The sequence below is a fragment of the Borostomias antarcticus genome, assembly GCF_949987555.1.
Source record: "Borostomias antarcticus genome assembly, chromosome: 3".
Taxonomy (NCBI): Eukaryota; Metazoa; Chordata; class Actinopteri; order Stomiiformes; family Stomiidae; genus Borostomias; species Borostomias antarcticus.
In genome coordinates, this window is record NC_140236.1 from 15,696,590 (window position 1) to 15,718,866 (window position 22,277).

Consider the following 22,277-nt stretch of genomic DNA (forward strand, 5'->3'; position numbering starts at 1 on the left):
AATGTTTTTTTTACATCGTAGACCAAGCAACAAATATGATGGGCCTATATTCAGGCTCTAGATAAATCTAAACTAGAAAATCCCACTCCACTTACACATTGAACAACTGTTTGGAATGCTGATGACATGCACTTCACTGTGCACTTGTTAGATTGAAATTCTACATTTGCAATAAACTTACCTGGTTAAACTCCCACTCTCTCTGTCTCCCTTTCTCTGTTTCTGTCAGGCAGAGTAGCTGTGGTGGATTGTGGGAAGTGGAGGCGGAGGGTACCATGCAGAATGAGCAGGGCCCAGCGGCCTCCAGCGCCAGCACTACAAACCCCAGCATCACCAGTGTTGCTACCAGCATCGTCACCACTACCAGCTCTGGGAGGCCGGCCGTCTCACAGATCTCCGTCTACGGTGGGATCCCTGACAGACAGACTGTCCAGGTACTGATACTAAAAACACTGCTTCGACTATCTCAGCTTGTATATCCAGTAGAGACCACCTCCCTTCCTCCCCAAAAATAGAACCCAATATGAAAAACATTGCTAATGCTGAAATGAAAATGAAGATGGACAGGACCACTTGGTTGGTCCCCGGGCATGGCTCATGCACGCTGCCTACTGTCTGCTCCTGGCTGCCCTTGGGTCGAAGGATGACGGGATGCCACCTCATCACGGTGTGTTGTCTCAGTATATGAAAGTAAAAGTTGTTTTTGTGCGTGGCTGTAAGCCAGCGCACCTAGGATAACACCTAGGATAGCGTTTGTCCGGTTATCACTCCGTCTCTCCCTCTGTTGAATGTTGACCTGCATTTCTCTGTTGGCACCACAAGAGGCAGTAGCATACTTGCCAACCCTCCCGATTTTCGCGGGAGACTCCCGATCTTCAGTGCCCTCTCCCGGTTTTCTCCCGGGATCATATTTCTCCCAATTTCTGACAATCATATTTACTCACGAGTCACGACCTGTTTCATTCTAACATAACGCTCCAAATGTTACTGTTTTCACTCGGACTTCAATACAGCTACACCGTTGTTTGGTTTCCATGGTAGCTGTGTAGTCTGCAAGTGCGTTACAGGACTTTCTCCCTGAGGATCTAGCGTCTACCGTCTCTTGACTGACAGAAGAGAGAATGAGCTCTTCAAAGAAAAAAAAAAAAATTCCAGCCTCAGTGGAAGGTAGACTTTACATTTCTCACTGAGAGTTTTAGAGGAAAAGGATATGCTTTTTGTAAACTGCAGAGTAGACTTCTGTATGTAGCATGGTGGTCGCACAGAAATGAAGCACCACGGAGACACAGAAAAACACAAAAAGGGCGCGACACAGCACCAGGGCCAAACAAGCATCGTTAAAGGTAAAGGTAGACCTGATCCTGTCGTTTAGAGGGCAGAGGCATGCACCTAGACTCCATGGTGCAGCCGGGTAAAAAGTAAACTCTTATTTGAAATGAATGTAGGCCTATATGATACTGATATATACTAATATATATGATACTGATATGATCTGATACTGATATATTTTATACTGATATGACTAATATGATACTGATATATACTAATTTATACAGATATTGCCCATTCAATTTCAGTTCAATCCCTCATGAAATACAATATAAATCCTGTGTGTGCTTTAAAAACCAAGGTCAAGCCTGGCTTATGTGCGTTGGCTGGCTTGTTTCTGTGCGGGACTGGTAGGACGGTAATGTCTGATAAATAAAGATGGGTCTTGTCACCTGGACACATCAGTTCCAATGCTTCCAATGCTAATCCAGCACAATGAGAGCGGGATAGCCAGTAAGCTCATGGGCTCACAACAACTAGCAGCTGCTTCCATAACATTAATGGTAGCGGTCAGTTGCTAAAACAGTTACACTGATGATTCCTGTAATGTTAGCTATTTTGCTGCAATGGGTTCAACTTTTGTTTCTGGATAAAAGTCATGACTTGCTGTTTTGCACTTACCTTTAGGTGGTGAATAAATAGACCCAAGACACAGTGGGTTATTTGGAAATCTACTAGGATCTTGATATTATATTGATATGAAAGTAAAGTATTTGCCCTTAGAAGTAAATTGTAATTAAAATGGTTCTTAGCTAAGTAACCTAAGTGTAGGCAGACTTGAAAGGTAAATTGTAATAATATGAATGAATAATTCTAAACATAGTACTCAACAGAATAGGTAATACTCAAGTCTTGATTGAAACCTTTCCTAAATGCTTTATTAAACATACAGACATGCACATTAAAAGTAGCCATAAGTTGTTATTTTGCATGTGCTCCCAGGACATGTTGTGGTTGTGACCATCTCTGTAAAGAAGAGAAGCATGTAATATATAAATGTATATAGAAGTGCAGAGTCAGTTGTCTATTGTATAGACAAGGTGTTGAATTGCTCAAGTGTTGTCATGTAATGTTATGGAAGCTGCTTCTAGTTGTTGTGAGCTCATGAGCTAACTGGCTATCCCGCTCTAATTGTGCTGGATTAGCATTGGAAGCATTGGAACTGATGTGTCCAGGCGACCTATCTTCATTTATCAGACATTATTTCATGTCATTTCAATTGCTTTTTCATGCTATTTCAATGGTATGACTAGCTTCCGTCCTACCAGTCCTGAACAGAAACAAGCCAGCCACGCACATAAGCCAGGCTGGACCTGGCCTGATTGTTTAAGACTGACATGTCACTGTTATGCCACTGTCATAACCTTAACATGACACATGAAGGAATCTTATTATATGGAGATATGTTAGAATGCACACAGGAACATGCACCAAAACAGCCTTGATCAACATGCACTCGAACAAATGCGACCTTGTTACATTTGAACTCACACACTTTCAAAAGTCATGGTCGCATATGCAAGCATTTTGGTTGCAGTCTCAAGCCCGGCATGATTTGCGCATGTCTGCATTTTGCCTTGCATGTCAGGTCAGTCTTATGCACAGCCCTTAGTGTCATGACAGTGTCAGGTCAGTGTTAGGCACACCCCTTCAAATAAAGAGTTACCACAATCTCTTTCAGTAGTGTAGAAATAAGTTGTTCATTGTTGCCATCTACTGGCTGATAAAGCACAGCGCAGGTCTGGAGGTCTGGCTGCAGTCTTCCTGGGGAGTGGAAGAGATCACAGCTGCATCTCAAACCCCTTTAAGCAGTAATGTGGATCTAAGGGAATCAGTTTAAGTGATATTGAAATGTCTTATCTTGCCTTCTCCGATCGTTTTAGATTTACTGGAATGCCTTTATAGGGGGGATGTGGCCAGAGGGTCATTTGGAATCAATATTGAATGTTCAAACAATATTATTATTATTAGTAGTAGTAGTAGTAGTAGTAGTAGTAGTAGGTGTAGTAGTATTAAAGGTATGGATCTCTTTTGGGCCAACCCCCAGTCCTTTATTTATTATTATTATTATTATTATTATTATATTAGTAGTAGTAGTAGTAGTATTAAAGGTATGGATCGCTTTTGGGCCATCCCTCAATCCCTCAACCTCTCAGATCTAGCCCATCTTCAACCTTTCAAACGGTCTTTAGTCTGTTATAATGTATGTAGCTCAGATCTTGAATGCACACGAACAGAAGGTGTGACATCTAATCATTCAGAGAGCCGATCTTAAAACGCATTAGGATGGGTACGTCTCTGACACTACCGACAGGGCCATCACTCTGATAGAACATTCTCGGGAATTAAGGAGGCTAGATTCACCTGAAACACAGGTCAAGGGTCAGCCTTCCCTCTCTCCCTGTTGCCATGCAACCTCACGCAGGCTTTCAGTCAATCTGAGATATGATGATCGCGGCGCTGGTGAATGAGCGCTGCACAGGAGAGGTGGGAGGGGCTGACTGGACCAGGGAAGAGGAGCCATTGGCTGCTAGGTCAGAACGTCAATTTCATGTGCTCGGTCCAGGTTGAAGAAGATTCAACCCCAAAGAGGATCTTAGCGAGATCTCTGGTGGACCTTGTATTGATATTCATGCCGACTGAAGTTGGAGCAAAGGATTCATAAATTGCTCATAAAGAGACTGGAAAGGGATATTTTGCTCACTAGACCCGTTATTTTTCTGTGCACAAAGGTAATTTTGCCTGATTTTTTGTTTGGTGGTATGTAATCAGTGTCATCTTATTACAGTTTAGAGTGACAGTTATGTTGTTATCAGTTCATATAGACTATTTAGGTGGTACTGTATGAATAGTTGAGTAGTACAAAGTTATGCAAGTAGTTGTTTACTAGTTATTAACAAAATGTGTTTGAATCATTCTAAGATGTACTGTATGTAATGCATCTGCAATGCTGCATTATGTGCAGCATATGAGCATGTTTAATATTCTTCCACCATTAGCTTATAGTGGCTGACAGACAAACACACACACACACACACCTTTGGCATTTAGGTCTTGTCTGCTGTGTCCTACCATTGTCTAAACAGGGGCCCTAGGGCTGCCCAGCGTAGAGGCAGTGATGAAGTAGGGCTGGCCCTCTGGGGGTCAGCGGGTCCAGGGGGTCTTGGTGGGGAATGTGGTCTGGCTGTCAGGCCTCTGACTGATGGTTCTGGGCTGCAGAGGCACTGAGCAGTCATGACAGACAGTGGCCCTCTTGTCCAACACACTTAGGGGCGCCTTAAGAACGAGCCAGGATCCTTTTTTTTCCCTCAGATGTGGTCTTTTTGGGATACAAGATGATTTTTATGTGTGTAACTCCAAACCCCTTCTCTCTCTCTCTCTCTCTCTCTCTCTCTCTCTCTCTCTCTCTCTCTCTCTCTCTCTCTCTCTCTCTCTCCCTCTCCCTCTCCCTCTCCCTCCCCCACACCCACGTGGCCCTCATGTCTCCCTCCCTCTCTCTCCCCAGGTGATCCAGCAGGCCCTGCCCGGTGCGGCGGCGCGGTACCTGCAGCAGATGTACACGGCGCAGCAGCAGCACCTGCTGCTGCAGACGGCCGCCCTCCAGCAGCAGCAGGGCCTGAGCAGCGCTCAGCTCCAGAGCCTGGCGGCCGCGCAGCAGGTCAGACACGCTACCCGCCCCACGCTGCTCCGCCACTCTAGCCCGACGCGCCAGATGGCTTGCTTCGTGTAACCATTTGGCAACTGTCCGTTTGTCCAGAAACTGTCTGGGAAGGGGCTGGCGAAAATACTAGTCAGACGACTGGACGAGCCGTCCGTCTATCGCGCGCTAACGTTGGCCGCTCCTCGTTGTCGTCACGCCTGAACCCGCCCGGCACAGCGGTTTGTCTCCTCGTAGAACGCCGATAGGTGAGATCGTTTCCGATCTGGCACAAACGGAGCTCTGTGGAGAGAGCGTCTAGACTGATTTGTGAGAGAACCAGAACATGAACTGCATGGCGAGGTCACGGATCTTATGATGTATCAGAAATAATGTGACTGTTGCAGGGTGAGATGAGATAAATGCCCACATTGGGGGCCTTCCTGCCCTGGGTGCTGCTGGTCTCTCTTCCTTCCATGGGTGCTGCTGGTCTCTCTTCCCTGGGTGCTGCTGGTCTCTCTTCCTGTGGGTGCTGCTGGTCTCTCTTCCTGTGGGGAGCCTCTCGCTGCTCCGCCCGCTCTTGCATTACTTCCTGAGCGTTGACGGTGATTAATGACTGTTTACTCAGGAGAGTCCAGGGCCCACGTAGCCCGGGGACCCACAGCAGCGTCTCACGCTTCGCACGGGAAGAGGAATCCCCGGCTTCCCCCAGAGGAGACACGGCCGGCCGGGTCACAGGGACTGCGTGATAACTTGATCCGATGTCTGCTCAGCGCCATTTTCCCCGTCAAAGTCTCTGTCACGTTTATTGTTTTCTGAGGGACAGGGCAAGCCTTTGTTATGCTTTGTGTGAGAAATGGCAGTGATATACAAAGGGATCTGAAGGCTGAAAACTGAATTTAATGTATATGCTCGAAAGGCAGAGTTAATAGTTAACTACTCTTTTCAGTTGCACTCGTGCAAGATGGGAAGCATTGACCGACGTGATGAATAGTTCAGCCTTGACATCAGAAATTACAGCTATTACAGTGATTGCGATGGCACACAAAGTCTCCGTCTCACACACACACACACACACACACTACAGTATGTCTGTGCTGTTGATCTCATCGACGGACCTCTGACTAGTCATTTCCCATCGTGCCGCCCAAACACTGCGTAGCATTCACTGGCCTCCATCTGTCAGGGGCCTCGGTGTAAACATGGCCTCCTGATGAATGGCTCGTCCCTCCGGGGACACACTCATCTTAAACTATGAGGGTCTGTACACTCCACTGGAGAAGACACCACTCTGGGGCTGGCTGTACTACCCCTGTACTCTTGCTCCAGTGTTCGGTTGTTCAGAGGTGCTCACAGATAGGATTATTTGCAGAGCACTGTACATATATTTATTTGCGTCACACAGTGAGTACGCACACAACACACGGTGTAGGCACCAATGCCGAGACTCACATATACACACACACACACACACACACACACACACACACACACACACACACACACACACGAGTGGCTAGGGAGTCCACCGATTAAATTTTTCTCCTGCCCTTGACACATCCCGTCGTCCTTCCCCCAAGGGCAGCCGGGAGCAGACAGTAGAGAGCGTGCAGGGGACGCGCCCAGGGGACAACCAAGTGCTTCTGTCCGTCTTTGCCAGGGACGGACAGCGTTAGCCATCTGTTCTTCTGCATGTTTTTCATATTGGGTTCTTATGGAGGAAACCCTTGCGAACATGGGAAGAACGTGCAAACTCCGCCCAGAAAGGCCCGGAGACCTCCTTGCTGTGAGGCGTCAGTACCAGGTACTGCGCCACCGTGCCGCACGTGAGCGATTTTTTGGGGGTTCAGTGTCTTGCTCAAGGACATTTCGGCACACTCCGAAGCTGGCATCAAATCAGGGACCTAGAGATCCCCAGCCGGCCACTCTACTTCCCGAGCTACGTGGCGCTCCCCGTTAGAAATAATACTAACTCAGCCTTCTTGAGTTAGTGTGCTAGTTTGAATCGGTGAGTTCTAGTTTTAGTTGTGAGAATTACCAATTGAGTAAACCGTCTATTATAGTGAAAGATAGTGGGGTATTTTCTCATATTTGTGAGATGTATCTTTGTTTCAAGGCAAGCATGGTGGCGGGGAGACCGAGCTCCAACCCAAGCGGTAACCATGGTAACCCTCCTCAGCAGACCACTGTGAGTAACGTGTTCAGTAACGTGTTCAGTAACGTGTTCAGTAACGTGTTCAGGACAAGTTCAGGAATACTGCAGCTGCAAAAAGAGCTACACTTGTCAAAATGACACACAGCAAATGGCACCAGACAGTGACTCTGTGTACTGCTGTGCCTCTGTCAGGCCAAAATGTGTCCGGGGGCCAAAATGTGTCCGGGTGACGTAATTGCTTATCGTTGCTGTGGAAACGCATGACGCCTGTCAGGCCAAAATCTGTCCGGGGGCCAAAATGTGTCCGGGTGACGTAATTGCTTATCGTTGCTGTGGAAACGTGACACGATCACATTCCTGACTTCTTTCGCGAGCTTGTGTTTCTAATGTATTTGTAATAAAATATGAAAATAAATCCTCGGACTAGCACTAGCTAACGTCTAATTTAGCTAGCTAGTTTGAATATAATATAAATAAAATTCGCTTGTTTGTTCAATCATGTTTTAACTAAGATATCTCTGAGAAAAATATTTTTTACAAGGACAGCAGCAGCTCCATAGTCAACAGCGACCGCAGGCAACTCAGGAATGCGAGGAATGCGATTGCGTCATGCGTTTCCACAGCAACGATAAGCAATTACGTCACCCGGACACATTTTGGCCCCCGGACAGATTTTGGCCTGACACCTCCCCTACTTATCACCGCAGATCAACCTGGCCACACCCACAGCGGCAGCCCAGCTAATCAGCAGAGCCCAGAGTGTCGGCTCCGCCCCCGCGTGCCTCCCACAGCAGGCCGTGCTCCTGGGGAACGCCTCTAGCCCCGCCCTCACGGCCAGCCAGGCTCAGATGTATCTGCGGGCTCAGATGGTGAGGGAGTGTGTGTGTGTGTGTGTAGGGAGGGTCTTCACACACGGACCTACCTACACACACACTATACACACAAGTACCCCATGTACACACTATTTCACTGTGCCACAAGGTCCCCATTCAAACGAGCCATTACAGAGTCTTTGAGAATGTACAGGAAATGTGGACTAGAGTGAGGATCTACTGTCGAGAATCGGAATGCAGTCATATTTTCATAAGGTTTTATTCTGGGGGGAAAAAAAGCACGCTTTAGTCTGCCTCTAAATCCTCCCACGTATTTTATGCTCTGAGTATGAAGTGACTCCTTCATGTGGGCTAGGTTCTCAGCTATGTTATGGAAAAGGGTAATTTACAGGGAAAATAAGACTCAAGTCGGAGTGGCATGTTTGTGTTGCCGTTTCCCAGTTTCCCATCTCTGTTTTTTTGTGTCATGGTCTTGATCGGTGGTAATGGGGGCTTTGACAATGTTCTAACCTAAAAACCCAATATTGTTAAGAGACTTTCCATGGTAGATGCTGAGCCATGGACTGTTCTATCTCCCCGTCTAGCTCATCTTCACCCCCACTGCAGCTGTCGCCGCGTTCCAGACCGAGGCCCCGCCCCCGCCCGCCAACAGCCAGCAGCCCGCTAGTGCCCAGGTTAGGACTGGACAGCGCCACTCACATTAGAACCTTAGAGATCCCAAAAGTCCGGTTAACCGACCCAAGGACTAAACCAGAAGTAGCCGTCAAATTGAACGTTTTACTGTAACGTGGCAAAATGGCACAAAATGCAAGTATATTTGGTTATTCAGTTTCAATGCCTTTGCTGTTGTTATAGAGGGTATTGTTGATTTATTCTGAGCGGAAACAAAATAAATATTCTCTTTTCTAAAATTGGTGTATTTTGTATTGGTGTACATCACTTTCAGAAATACGATAATTTCAGAGATCTGAAGGACCCTCATTCCTGATGGATTTGGATCTCTGAGGTTCTACTGTACATATATTTTTTGAAACATTTGAAACATCTACACCAGTGCTGTGAATGTGATCATCTCCCCCTGCTGCCCCTCAGGTCCAGAACCTGGCTATCCGGGGCCAGCAGGGGCCTCTCTCCTCCTCCTCCACCCCCGCCTCCTCCTCCGCCCAGCTCCAGGGCCTGTGTCTAAAACAAACCCTCACAGGGACCCAGCTCTCCCTGCCCCCTGCTGCCCAGCTCCGGGGCCTGACCCAGGGGGCCGGTCTCCTGGAGGCCCCCTCAGGCGGGGGCCAGAAAGCTGAGGGCCCGGCGGAGCGGACGCGTCTGGTCAGCGTGAGCCACAGTCTGACGGCCGTCAGCGGCCACCCCCTCATCAGCCCCGGTGAGACATCACCTCCACACACAGCTTTACTAGCCACCCCCTCATCACCCCCGGTGAGACATCACCTCCACACACAGCTTTACTAGCCACCCCCTCATCAGCCCCGGTGAGACATCAACTCCACACACAGGTTTACTAGCCTGATAGTTTCACACATACTAGGATTTAGTTTTGGCTACTTGGTGCATAGCTAACACTGATGGATACAACAAGACGGGACAATGCAAATGAGGAGTACAAAATACAATATACAAAATGTTGTGCGATGAGTGTATGTACAATATGTGTAGAGAATATTAATGTGTGTGCAATGTTTTGTATATGTGTGTGTGCCGTTGTGATGTGTGTGTGTGTGCCGTTGTGATGTGTGTGTGTGCCATTGTGATGTGTGTGCAGTGTGAGCCTATGTACAGTACAGACAGCGGCCATGTGCAAGTAGTGCAGAGGGGACAGAGTCAGAGGGGACACGAGCCTTATTGATGAGGCTGGTGGCCATGGGGAAGAAGCTGTTTTTTGTTAAAAATGTTGAATCTTGGCGTGAGGTCTTGGTCCCAATGGACCGCCAAAGATATGAATCCGGAACTAATGTGTCATCCTACATATCTGATGCACGCGCCTACAGAACTCAACTTCCAATTTTGAAGGTTGGTTGAAAGTCGGTTGGTTGGTTGGTTCGTAAGTTAGCTGAGAGCTGAAAGATAAGTACTGTACTTAGAGAGGTCCTAAAGCTGTGCTTTTTCCACACACATCTGCAGTCTCAGGAGTGTCCGTGCTGTCGAGGAGAAGGAGGCTTTATTACTCCAAACGCAAACCAGCCCCTCATCAGGCAGAGTCCAGAATGTATTATTACCACAGAGCATGTGGCGGAAATGGCTCCACATCAGAAAGAACAATCCCTTGGTGATGGGCCCTATACCAGAAAAAAATGTTTAGTTTCGAGGGCGTCTTAATGGCGAGATCAATGGCCACTTGACAACCGGCAGCCGTGCTCCAAAATACACTCATCTTTCAATTTCAAGCATTTCCTTGACTCTGCTTTAGATTTGAATGTCAAAGTAAACATTAAAGCATGCCTGAGCACTGGTCAAATCCTCAATTGAAAGCAAATCTCCCAAACACATTTTTGGCCGATACATGTGCACACTCACGCAAAGTGCAAACTCTTTTCTTTTCCATGAGGTCTTTGCACAAAGCCGCACCCCTCTGAAGACCCCTCATCTCCATTCTTCCCATGTAGTTTTGGGCTTAGCCGTACGGCTCAGCCTTAAATAGCGCGCTGAAGATCTCCATTCCTTCTTGCACAGCCACCCTCTTCATCCAGCAGCTCTGTGGCTCTATAAGCAGCGCCAGACCGTCCACCGGAGGACAAGTACACAGGAGTGCAGGGCAGCTGTGGAGGCCCCGGCTGGAAGCGCTGATGGCCTGTGGGTCTTCGCTCTCCACATCTGAGCTGTCCATAATGAGCCATCCTGACCAAGTGGAGTCGGGGCTTGCGGGGGTGTTGGAAGGGGGAGGGGGGTGTTTTCTACGCCGCACATCTTCCATGTCACCAACCATGTGCACACAGGAAGCCCTTCCCCCCCGTTCCAGACTTCAAAAATCAATAGGGGCACGAACTTCTGTTTCTGATTAGCATGCATTCTGCACGGGGCTGGCTACTCTTTTTTGGTAAAAACTCCTTCCGGTGATTTTTTCCTTTGATTTAGCTGCAAGTGTAGAGGGTTATACGGGTTCAACTGGATTCACTTGAGTTTATCACTCCAGTATATCTGGACCTCTGGCTTCACTTTACATTGCTCTAGTTTTTTTTTTTTTTTTTTAACTAAAGACAGAAGCCATTATCGTTCCTTCAATTTAACACAGATGAGAAGCGTTGTGGTCAGTTTGCCTTCACTTCTGAATTGGCCCTTCACTTCTGGTTTGGCCCCTGTTCAAAGTGGCTTTAGTTCTTGGTGAGTTTTAGACAGCAGAAGGAACGTCTTGTTCTGCCTTAAATTATTCATTGATTAGTGTTAAACCAAAAACATCACTGTGGTCTGGGATTGAGATCACAACGTTGAGCTGGAGTCTGATGTCTGCAGTGGTGAGGTTGGTGATGATAGGTGATGTGGCACACCAGTCTAACTCCAGCAGAAGCCACAGAACCAGATGTGCACGGAAGATCTAACTTTGGCTTAAATATCTCAAAGGGGATTGGATAGGTGTACGGTTATAAGAATTTCTAGACAATTATAGAATAGTGTAACACTAAAATGTGGGTCAGTTTGTTCTCTGTGCTTCACACATTCTTGAGGTAGGTTGTTCCTAGACTGGGCCACAGCCTGTTTTCACAGTGAATATAGTTTGATTCCCAGGGAATAGTAATGCTGCTTTTTCTCTATTGTTCTGGAGCCCCATGTCACTTAGAAATGGAAACACAAAGCAGTCCATGTATTGGCCACATCATAAGAAGGCTCTAGACCACAAAAGGCCAATACCTTCAGAGATGTGCACTCTCCACATGCATTCAAGGCATCTAACTGTATCAATGTGGCCATTAAGAGGAACATAGTTTCACGTGTGGGTGAGCAGCAATTCCACAGGCCCCATCAGACTGTCAGTTTAATGTCCAGTACAAGACACAGGTGACTGGTCACATTAACCTAAAGCACACATTCTGCTCGGTGCACGCACAGTGAAGGGACTACATGGAGTGTCAATGTAATATAATATATGTAGTATTATTGACCTAGCTTTGAAAATTTCTATTCAAATGTGGGCAGAAACATATTTTCTCGTTGTGTAACAGTAAATATCACTCACAGAAACAGATATTTCGCAAGTGTGTCCATTTATGTCCTTTCACTCTGATGAAGAGCAATATCCTGTTGAAGAGGCACGGAGTCACAACTGAACCAGCCATGCGTCCAGCGGGCCCGACCATACGAACCAGCCATGAGTCCAGCGGGCGCGACCATACGAACCAGCCATGCGTCCAGCGGGCCCGACCATACGAACCAGCCATGCGTCCAGCGGGCCCAACCATACGAAACAGCCATAGGTCCATTGGGCCCGACCATACGAACCAGCCATGCGTCCAGCGGGCCCGACCATACGAACCAGCCATGCGTCCAGCGGGCCCGACCATACGAGGGGGCTTGGTCAGGCTTAGCCCCCTCAGTTTTAATTTCAGACCCCTCCGTTTACTATAAGTTTAATGTATAGAACGTTAGCCTATAGAAAAATACAAAAACAACAAAAATATTGGCCGAGAGATAAGTATCATCGAGATGGCAGTAATGAAACACTGTCTTAGAAGTTTTCCCCCATTAAATATTTGAAGCTTGTTATCTGATCTGTCAAGAGATGTATTTATTAGATTTGAACCTCACAGTATAGCCTGCACTGTAGACGGGATGTGATTCAACGCGGTAAAATAAATAAATAAACGCGTTTGAAAGGGATCTTGCAAAATGATTGCGGGAAAAAGACTGGCAGGATCGTTTACTCGGGAAGTTCAACAAACGAGCAACAAGGAAGCTAACTCTACTGAGGAAGCGGAAGACAGAATTTAGCTGGTTTCTTTTTCTTGTCTTTATATTTTGCTGGTTTGGCATGTTGGAGAGACAGCCTACTTTTAGGCTATTATAGCGCTGTCCCTGGTACTCAATGGAGGATAAATAAAACACACATCACTTGGTTCAGCCTTGCTTGCTTTTTGTGGTTGTAAATATAACTTTAGGCCCTAATTCTATTTTCCTATTTTAATGTTACTGTAGCAATTTTAAAGTGGTATAGGCAATGTCAAAAGTAGCATAAACGGCCAAAATAACCCCAGGACAGCTACGCCTCAGACGATACTACAATATTTTTGTAGCCTATATGATGCTTGCTGCGCTGTTGTATTTTGTTGATTTTAGCAGTCATCTCTGCGTAGATAGAATAATCGTTCATAAATTATTCTGCGTCTTCTTGTAGACACTCCGCTGTTAGGCTAGATAAATGTAGCTTACAGTATCTGATTTTGAAACGGTAGTCTTGTGTTGTTATTTAGCCACTGTATTGCCACCCACATGATGAAAAAATGCATAGCATGATGATAATCTACTGCTTTACTATAGAAAAAGATGAGCCCCCTCACTTTTTTTTAGCACCCTCAGTCATTTCATCCTGGGGCCGGGCCTGACGTCCAGTCTTATTAGACTTGGTAACCACAGACCTTACACTCAACTGCACCCAGGCACAACTCTCATGTCAAACGCCATGCAAATATTTTTTGAAAAGGAGTTGGGAGGGTTGGTGTTGATCTGGATTTCTGCTTGTTACAGCCTACGCCCAGATTCAGACGCACCAGCTACTTCAACCACACGAGCAGCAGCAGTTTGTGATCCAGCAGCAGTCTCATCCCGCTCAGAGGAGCCAGGCCACGGTGCTCCACACAGCCTCCCTCCATGCACACACCCAGGCCCAGATGGCTGGCCACACCCTGGCCCTCCAGCCCCAACCCAGGCAGGGCCCCGTCCCCGTGCTCCCCAAACCCCCCGTCCCCAGCCAGCAGACCGCTGTCTTCCAGTCTACTGTTAGCCCCCAGGCGCTAGCCCACAATAGGCCGACCCAGACCCAGAATGGGCCGCCCCCTACCCAGAGCCACAACCGACTGAGTCCTACCCAGATCCAGGCTGGTTGTCCCAGCGCCACCCCACTGCCGGTGTCTGTGATCAGTCCCCAGATCCAGTCACCAGCCCCCAACCTGGTGAGAGCAACCATCATTATCCACCATTCAAGGATGGTTTTGTAATAATGCTTTTGATGGTTTTTACCCTTGTTATCATCCACTAGACATTTTCTACATTCAGTCCATGATCATGTCTACATTCTTTTGCTCCTCATGATATGGAGCGGTCCTCCGGTGCTGGACCTGCTGCTAGTGTTAGGATCATGGGTCAAATGCAGAGGCGAATCCCCCAGAGGGATTAATAAAAGGAGACTTCTTCTCCTTCTTCTTCTTCTCCTTCTCCCTCTTTCTTCTTCTCCTTCTCCTCATACTTCTTCTTCGCCTTCTCCTTCTTCTTCTCCCTCCTTCTTCTCCCTCTTACTTCTCCTTCTCATTCTTCTCCTACTTCTCCTTCTCCTCCTCCTCATTTACTGGTTCAGGACAATGCCAATAAAGTGTTGCCCTCTCCTGGGCTAGGTATGGAGTCACGCTCTACCCCTCTTTCCCAGCAGACAATGGTGCTTCCCGTTCGAGAGGCCACCATTACAGAGCAAAGCTCATCAAACCCTGACAACGCCACGGCTCTCACCGAAGGTAGGTATGAAGTCGAGGTGCCTGGAGAAAGGGGAGAGAGGCGATTTGAAAGACACCGATAACAGCGTGAACAGAGATCCAGTGATGTGGGATTAAATTGACTGTAGTGTGTCCAGTAGTGAGTTTTGAAGCGTCAGACTGGGCTTGCAGCAGGCAAGAGGAACTGTATGGACTGGCTGTGACATCACTCCCTCCCTCATTCACTGCCATCTGTAGAGTTCCCCCGGTCAGACTGCGCCAACAATGGCCGCCTCCACTCCAGCTCTCCCTTCAAGCGGAAGACTAGATCTGTCACACCCCAGCGACCATTGTCCCACCCCTCCAAAAGACAGCTTTCGCCACAATTAGGGAAAGAGAAGTTGGGCTTTGTCTTCACCCCAGGGGACAGGGGAGGTGGGGAGGTATGTTTTTGGAGGTTAGGAAAGTGCCCTGTCTGTCTGGCAGGTGTGTGCAAGGGACCCATCCACTCAGACATTCACACATGAATAATAGAATTGTAAGGCGGGCCAAGTAGCTCCTAGTAGGCTAGCAGATACTGAAGACTTCACTTGTCTGCTCATGGAACAGATGTGACCTAGTGAACATGAGAGCGAGTCACCCCGCTAAGGAGACCTGATACCCCGAAGCCCCTAGCCAATAAAAAACAGATGTTTGTCTAATGAGTGCTCAGTATGTTCAGCCAATGCAGGTCCATGCATCAGATTGAGTCCTTAGTCAAAAAGGATATCCTATTTGAGTCTGTCAAACTAGCATGCTGAATCCAGTTATCCAATTAGCTCCTGTTATTTCTAGATGAATTCAGTGAGGTATGTAAGCACCTACTGTATTTTTAGTTTGCTACTCGCACTGTGCCTTTAGCACTAGATTATACCCATAGCCACTTGTTTAGAAAGGAGATATACTTGTGAGTTCTGGTCAGTAGTAGTACACTGACTTCCTATGTTAAATGCAATTATTGTAAGTCGCTTTGGATAAAAGTGTCTGCTAAATGACTGTAATGTAATGTATTAAGCTAAAACCTGCTCTGAACCAGTATTTTAAATCACTTAACATTTCTAACAGTGACTTGAAGGATCATTTTCTTGTGGATGTTGTTTCTCCAGGCTAATATGTGCATGCAGAGGTCAGTGAAGTACCTCTGTGGGGCATCGATGGTGATGTGTCTACTAGTAGTTACAGAAGCCATGATTTCTCAATAAGTCTAAAGACTACCGATTCAGCCAATCAGAGAGAGAGATGCTTTCCGATACCCGCCGCCATTGGATTACATTCCTAGCTCCGCGGGCCAATGGTGGGGATACTTTCTTTCCTGTTCAGTCCCCGCATACAAAGGGGATTATGTGTACATGCTGTGGGAGCTATCGGGCTCGAATAAGTAGGAGAAACGCTGGAAACAGTTTGGATGTGAATTTGTTGCTTGCTTTCCATCTACCCATGTAACAGGTGCGTGTTTTCATAGAATATGTTTGAGGTCTGAAAGCGTTCTTCCCGCGTTGCGTTGGCGGAGGTGGTATGAAAGGAAGCGTTGTTTGGAGCAGTCGAACAAAGGGGGTGTGCTTTTCTCCATGTTGACCATTGTTGGGGCGTCTGGTCAGAGCGCCTGTTTTCGTATTTTATAGAATCGCATTTCATATATTTGCCTCATGCTGCAGTCGAACTGGCCGCTAGAAATCAAAATATGGACACAACTTTTAACGTTAAAAGTTAGTCCTGTTGATAGAATAGACTACGCCAAACAACAAACAAACAACACGGCGGCGTAACTACATTTTCAGTCGGATTACACTGCCTTGCTAGGCAACGTTTTTCTGATATTAGCCCGACGAGTGTTATGAATCCACAACAAGTAGTTAAATAAAACTATTTAGCTAGGCGATCGACTGTTGTTGGAACAAGGCTGCATGCTATTGAAAACAAATGCACGGGCCAGGTCGTTCTATTCACCATTTGCAATTATAGCAGCAGAGGGCATGCTTATGATGCAGAATTATTTATTTGAAATAACAACGCTATAATGTTGCAATTTCCCCGGCAGATAAGGGGGACGTCGAGAGGCTGAATGCGAAACCACCAGGTGCGAGCTCAGCCCCAGTCATGACATCGGGGAATGGGAACAATGCGCCCACGGTGACTGGCAGTACCCCGCAGAATGGCGAAAGCAAACCGCCTCAGGCCATAGTCAAGCCTCAGATACTCACCCACGTTATAGAAGGATTCGTCATCCAAGAAGGAGCAGAGCCATTCCCGGTGAGTAAGCTACATAAGTTATATTCCTCTGCTTGAAAACTCACACACACTAACTCACCACACACACTCGTGATTTTAATGTTGTTTATGTTGACTTTTGTTCCAACTAGTTCTATGGGGTTTGTGATCTGCATTTACATTCACAGTGACCTCATCTGTGGTGAGCTGGGTTGTTTTGGAGTCCAGTGAACCATGTGGTCTGGGCCGTAGAGCTAGGATATAGAATAGTATTGGCTACTTCCCTCTAGTGGAAGACATAAGCACTTAATCCCCCATGTTCCTGTCAGATAGTATTCAGTAATCAGCTACGGTTTTTCCAGAGGCATTTATTACAACATTTATACCGATTCAATAATCAAGACGTGTCTCGATGTCTCTCCCAGTCTCCTTCCATACGTTTTCCTTTTAGTTAGAATATAATTGTTAATGTTGGGCTGGTAACATGACATGACACACGTCCAATTGTCCAGCAAGTATATCCTTTCTATGAATTTATGGCAAAATAAATCTATTTGTACTCATTTTCCAAAGACCTGTCTGGGAGGTGACAGGATGCCACATTTAGTACTTTTAACACTCAGAACTTTAAGTTAAACTGAAATATCCAAATCAAACTCCTATTGAGTCCATAATTAATAATCAACCTATTACTAACCAAAACCCCACCCACTTTTATGCAGGCATTGCTTAAATCGCTTATCTTTTTTACTTCTATGCAACATGGCCCAGTCCTATATTGTTTGCTGGGGAGGTATAGCTCAACGCTGGCGTGCCTTTTTGTCCCTGCAGGTGGAACGTCCCTCGTTCCTGATCGAGAGCCTGAAGAAGCATAAGAAGGCCCTCAGCAACACCACAGACTCAGAGATGGAGGACCTGTCCCAGCCAGGTGGGGGGCCAGAGACCACGAGGACCTCACTCATCCCACGGCCTGCTGTACACCCGTACTGTACACCCGTTCTCATCAGCTGCTTTACTCGTTGCCCAGCGTGTTGACGGTGTGTGTTTTTGCTGTGTGGAGGTGCAGACCTGAAGCGGCAGCACGAGGAGCCCATGCTGACCTGTGAGCTGTGTGGCAGAGTGGACTTCGCCTACATCTTCAAGAGGTCCAAGAGGTTCTGCTCCACGGTGTGCGCAAAACGGTACATCCACGCTTGCGCTGGACGCTGAAATGGGTGTTTCTGGTTTAGCCTGCTCTAACTAGCGTTGGAATGTAGATTTCCACATCAGCGTTATTGCAGCAAATTGTTTCATACATTTTTCATGTTTTATTGATGGGCAGCTACAACGTGGGGTGCACAAAGCGAGTGGGTCTCTTTCCAAATCGAAAAACCACAATGGAGAAACTGAAGAAACAGAGGGCGTCGAACACGAACAGCCACAATACGCGCCTGGAGTCCAAAAAACAGGTGAGTTTCCCGCTCTTGTTCTAGTCCTATGAGAAGCAGAGTTCTCCCCCGGAACCTTTAACACGGGGGTCCTGATCTCTCTAGAGGGACCCCCCTCTGGGGAGTGAGAGATTCTTTGCAATTAAGAAGATAAAGTAGCAAAGAAAAGGTGAAGTTCCACCTCCAGTGATTTGTGTGGAATTGCCCCACCTACTACACACACGACGTCAAGGCTGAAGCCAAGTCACCTCCCTTAATAGATGTGTAAAAGTAGCCAATGGGTGGTATTTGAATTGCAAGACTATACAAGTTTGTGTTGTTAAACTACTGTGCTGTTACATTATTGAAAGAGATAAATGTAGTAATAATGGTCTTATAATTTTCAAAATGAACAGCGATGCGATGCAAATGAAACAAGTGGCTGCCTCATATTTATAGGAACAGATGACCGTTTGTAGCAAACAAAATAAATATCACTCTTGTGGTTGCACAGAACCCCTAATATAACATTGTTTGGGGTGAGCCCTAAGAAGGGTAAGATGTTTTTCCTGAAAATGTCAGCTTTTTCTCAGGAAAATCCAGGCACAGTGTCAGGCCAGGGGGAGTCCAGCCATTGTTCTGACATGTCAAGCTACGAGGGCCCCCCCTCACCCCTGTCTGCTGCCAGCTCCGGGGCCCTGCGGGTGTCGACGGGCAGGGGGCCTGAGCGCTCTGAGAGCTGTGAGCTGGAGCTCCCCCTCCTCTCCCAACACTTCCTGCCCAACGACCCCGGCAAGTGGAACGTGGAGGACGTGTACGAGTTCATCTGCTCTCTGCCAGGTGGGAACGGACAGGTTTTTCTCATCAATGGCATTTTTCACCGGTGCTATGAAGGGCTGAAGCTACTGATGTGCTTTTACCTGACTGACCGGTGCTCTTTGTTTTACTCCCAGGCTGCTTGGAGATCGCTGAGGAGTTCCGCTCTCAGGAGATCGACGGCCAGGCCCTGCTGCTGCTGAAAGAGGACCACCTGATGGGCACCATGAACATCAAACTGGGACCGGCGCTCAAGATCTTTGCCCAGATCAGTATGCTGAAAGACTCGTAGCCTCCCCTACTCTCTAAGGCTGCCCGTAGCTTGACAAAGAAAGGACACACGGTGCTGCTCAGGATCCCAATAACTGACCACTCACAGCTAGGCCCGTCGTCCTCCTATGCTGTGCCTATGGCCAGTTGCGATGGACCCTATGTTTCGCTGGCTCATAGTAGACTATGTTCTGTGGGAAAATGGCAGCTGGCTTTCTCAATGTCTGACCGTTTGAGGCGATGGACAGTTCTCAACGCGATGAGAACTCGCCCTACTCACTGTGGCTCCTTTTAGCACACGTAGCTTCCAACTAGCTACGCCTCAAAATGGACACAGCTGTGACACAAGCCCAGGAATGCCTTTACTGATAGTTATCAACAGTTTTTCTACCAAATGTGAGCAAGTTAAGCATTTCAGTGTACATGGTATCGGTATCTTGTACTTATTACAGATAAACTTGAACTTGAACTAGTTACACCAGGATAACTGTTCCATAGATAATATATTTTTGTTTCTTGAGTGCATTTTGGTTTGATTAGCCTGTGCAAATGGTGCTACATTTTCAGAGAAGAAACACGCCTCAGTTCATTTAGTCTTTGTGGATTTTAACATGCGTTATATGGTGCTCGTAGTCCAACCATGAGTTGGGTTCAGTGTGATATTAGATTGTTTAAAAATTTTATTCTTGTCTTGTGACGCTCATCAAAACCAAGAATGCCTTTTTACAACCATATCTACCACCAAATATACTCGTTGAATTCTTTCAAATAATGTTTCATCACTCCTACATAAAAATGAGAAACCTCAATGACACATTTCTTACATGTTGTACACATTTGTTATTCAAATCAGCCACTACCATCTTGAATAAAAGTGTTAAAACATGATTGAATAAGAGAAAACAATATTGAAATCATTGTGTTGTGTTTTTAGTGGGTAGTCTCACTGCTAGGTCAAAAGACCATGATAAACTTGTTTTGATTGTGAATGTATTCATCAAAGGAGAAAATTAAACGATAGCCAGAATGTGACATGTACATTCATTAGCAAAGACTGTTTTCAATTGTTTTTTTCTCCAGTAAGATGATCCTCAGGCCTATGGAATTTTGATATCTACTTTTACAAACTCACTCAAACCAAAGCGTCATCCACAATTATTTGCTCAACTTTGTGTCAGTCTTCTGGGATTTGTATGTATGTAGGGTTGTTCTTAAATATCACAAGTTGGTAAAATAAAAACATTTAAATATCACAATTTGGTAAAATAAAAACATTTGAATGGTTATCAGTCACCTAACTGTCATCAAGTGTAGATGGACATAAAGTCGCCAACCTGAGTTAAAGTGAGCTGAAATAATATAGTTAATTTGATGCCTGACGAAGTGCCCTTAGTTCAGCCTACTGTGATGCTAGAAGAGTTCAATATCCGCATTATTGGTTACCCGCTTATAAAGGTATCACAATATCAGTGTGGTAAAGAGGAGAAGAAATAAACTGGGCTACTGTATACTTGTAAACAGGGATCTTGTACTAAAGCAGTTCGAACTACAGCAATTTTTTTCTCAAGAATATCTTTTTACACTAAAGAGGCAGCATAATGAACATTGTTAATATTCTCTGAAGAAATGAAAAGCAGACATTGAAATAAAGATAAAGACTCAGTGTTAAAGCAATACATAGCATTTTTTCCGGTTTTCTCTGAACTGCGCCCCCACAGGCTCTGCGAGTAAGTGCACTGTCGTACCGTCTTAACGTTATCAGATTGCCTTTTTGTGTGTTGGCTGTAAGCCGACACACCAAGTAGAGGGAATCCTTTTTGTCTGTGCTTATATCCGTCTTGCTGTCGTGTTGTTGACCTGCAATTCCATTGCTGCTACCACAAGAGGCAGTAGTCCCAGAACATCAAAACCAAAAGACTCCACAGATTTCCCAGGTCAGCGGTGGCCGAGTGGATAGTGTGCTGCCTATCACGGCAAAGGTTGTGAGTTCGATCCTTGGTGTGGACATACCAAGGTACCATGACATATTTTGTCACTGGATGTTGTAGAAGGTTGTGAGTTCGATCCTTGGTGTGGATGTAACAGTAGTACTCGTGAGTGTTGCGTTGTGTCTTGTTGAAAAAGAAGCTGGCCAGGTCGTCTCAGTTGGCATACCTCTGGCCATTTATTCACACCTGGAGAACAGCAGTGTCTAGCCGTTAGCGACCCTCGTGGCTACAGTCCAGCACACACACAGCAACGTGGCTAGCCTGGTCAGATCACATATCGTCTGCCTCAGAACAATCTTTACAGAATACATAAAATTTGTGAACCATGTACCAGAGAGCATAGGCCTGTTTTGGTTTTTCACATGCCTCTGTAATATGATCTTTAGAAACGTCGTTAGACACGAAATGGCTTCCTGGCAATGTGACAACGAATGACAAGGTTTATCCACAAAACCTACATCTGTTGAGTCAGACTTTAATCTCACCTGTAACCCTGATGCATCTCTGCAGGTCCTGCCTTTCTGCTGCTTTGACCAAAAAAATTCTAATGTCCATTTTTGTCTCATTTTTTCTGGTCATAAAAGGGAAATGATTGACAATATCAAACTACTTGCAGACATGAAACACTCTTTTCCGTGTAGCCTACAGCCTATTCTGTGTAGCATATGAAATATGAACAATTACGCTGGACTTGCATAAACAAACCAGACGTCTCGTCTCGTTTGTTTAGCCTGTTATGCAATTCAGTGGGCGAGTGAACCTAGCTAGTCATTGCTCAAACCTAGGAGTTTGCAACGGTTATACCAAAACTGATTTATTACTAGCTAAAGACAACTGTTATGACAACATTACAGAACCTTATCTCTGCCTCAGCAAACGTTTACGAGACCTAACGTTATAGCTAATACGTACAGCTCTGACTAGCTGCACCACCATCTAGCACTAACATTACAGTTTACATAGGCATTTAGTA

General features: G+C 46.2%; 1 protein-coding gene across 1 annotated transcript; it reads left to right on the top strand.

The window, feature by feature from the left end:
* Nucleotides 1–275: 275 nt before the first annotated feature.
* On the top strand, nucleotides 276–20,164 carry LOC311307265 (polyhomeotic-like protein 2; the record flags this gene model as incomplete). Its single annotated transcript, XM_084436062.1, has 17 exons — nucleotides 276–434; nucleotides 4,835–5,055; nucleotides 5,595–5,697; nucleotides 6,817–6,921; nucleotides 7,083–7,154; nucleotides 7,829–7,990; nucleotides 8,539–8,628; nucleotides 9,047–9,332; nucleotides 13,640–14,064; nucleotides 14,538–14,619; nucleotides 14,836–15,012; nucleotides 16,655–16,866; nucleotides 17,656–17,752; nucleotides 17,885–18,005; nucleotides 18,146–18,272; nucleotides 18,824–19,070; nucleotides 19,184–20,164. 17 exons carry the CDS (start codon nucleotides 276–278, stop codon nucleotides 19,336–19,338), a joined length of 2,841 nt encoding a protein of 946 aa, XP_084292188.1. The 3' UTR covers nucleotides 19,339–20,164.
* Between the last annotated feature and the right edge of the window lie 2,113 nt (nucleotides 20,165–22,277).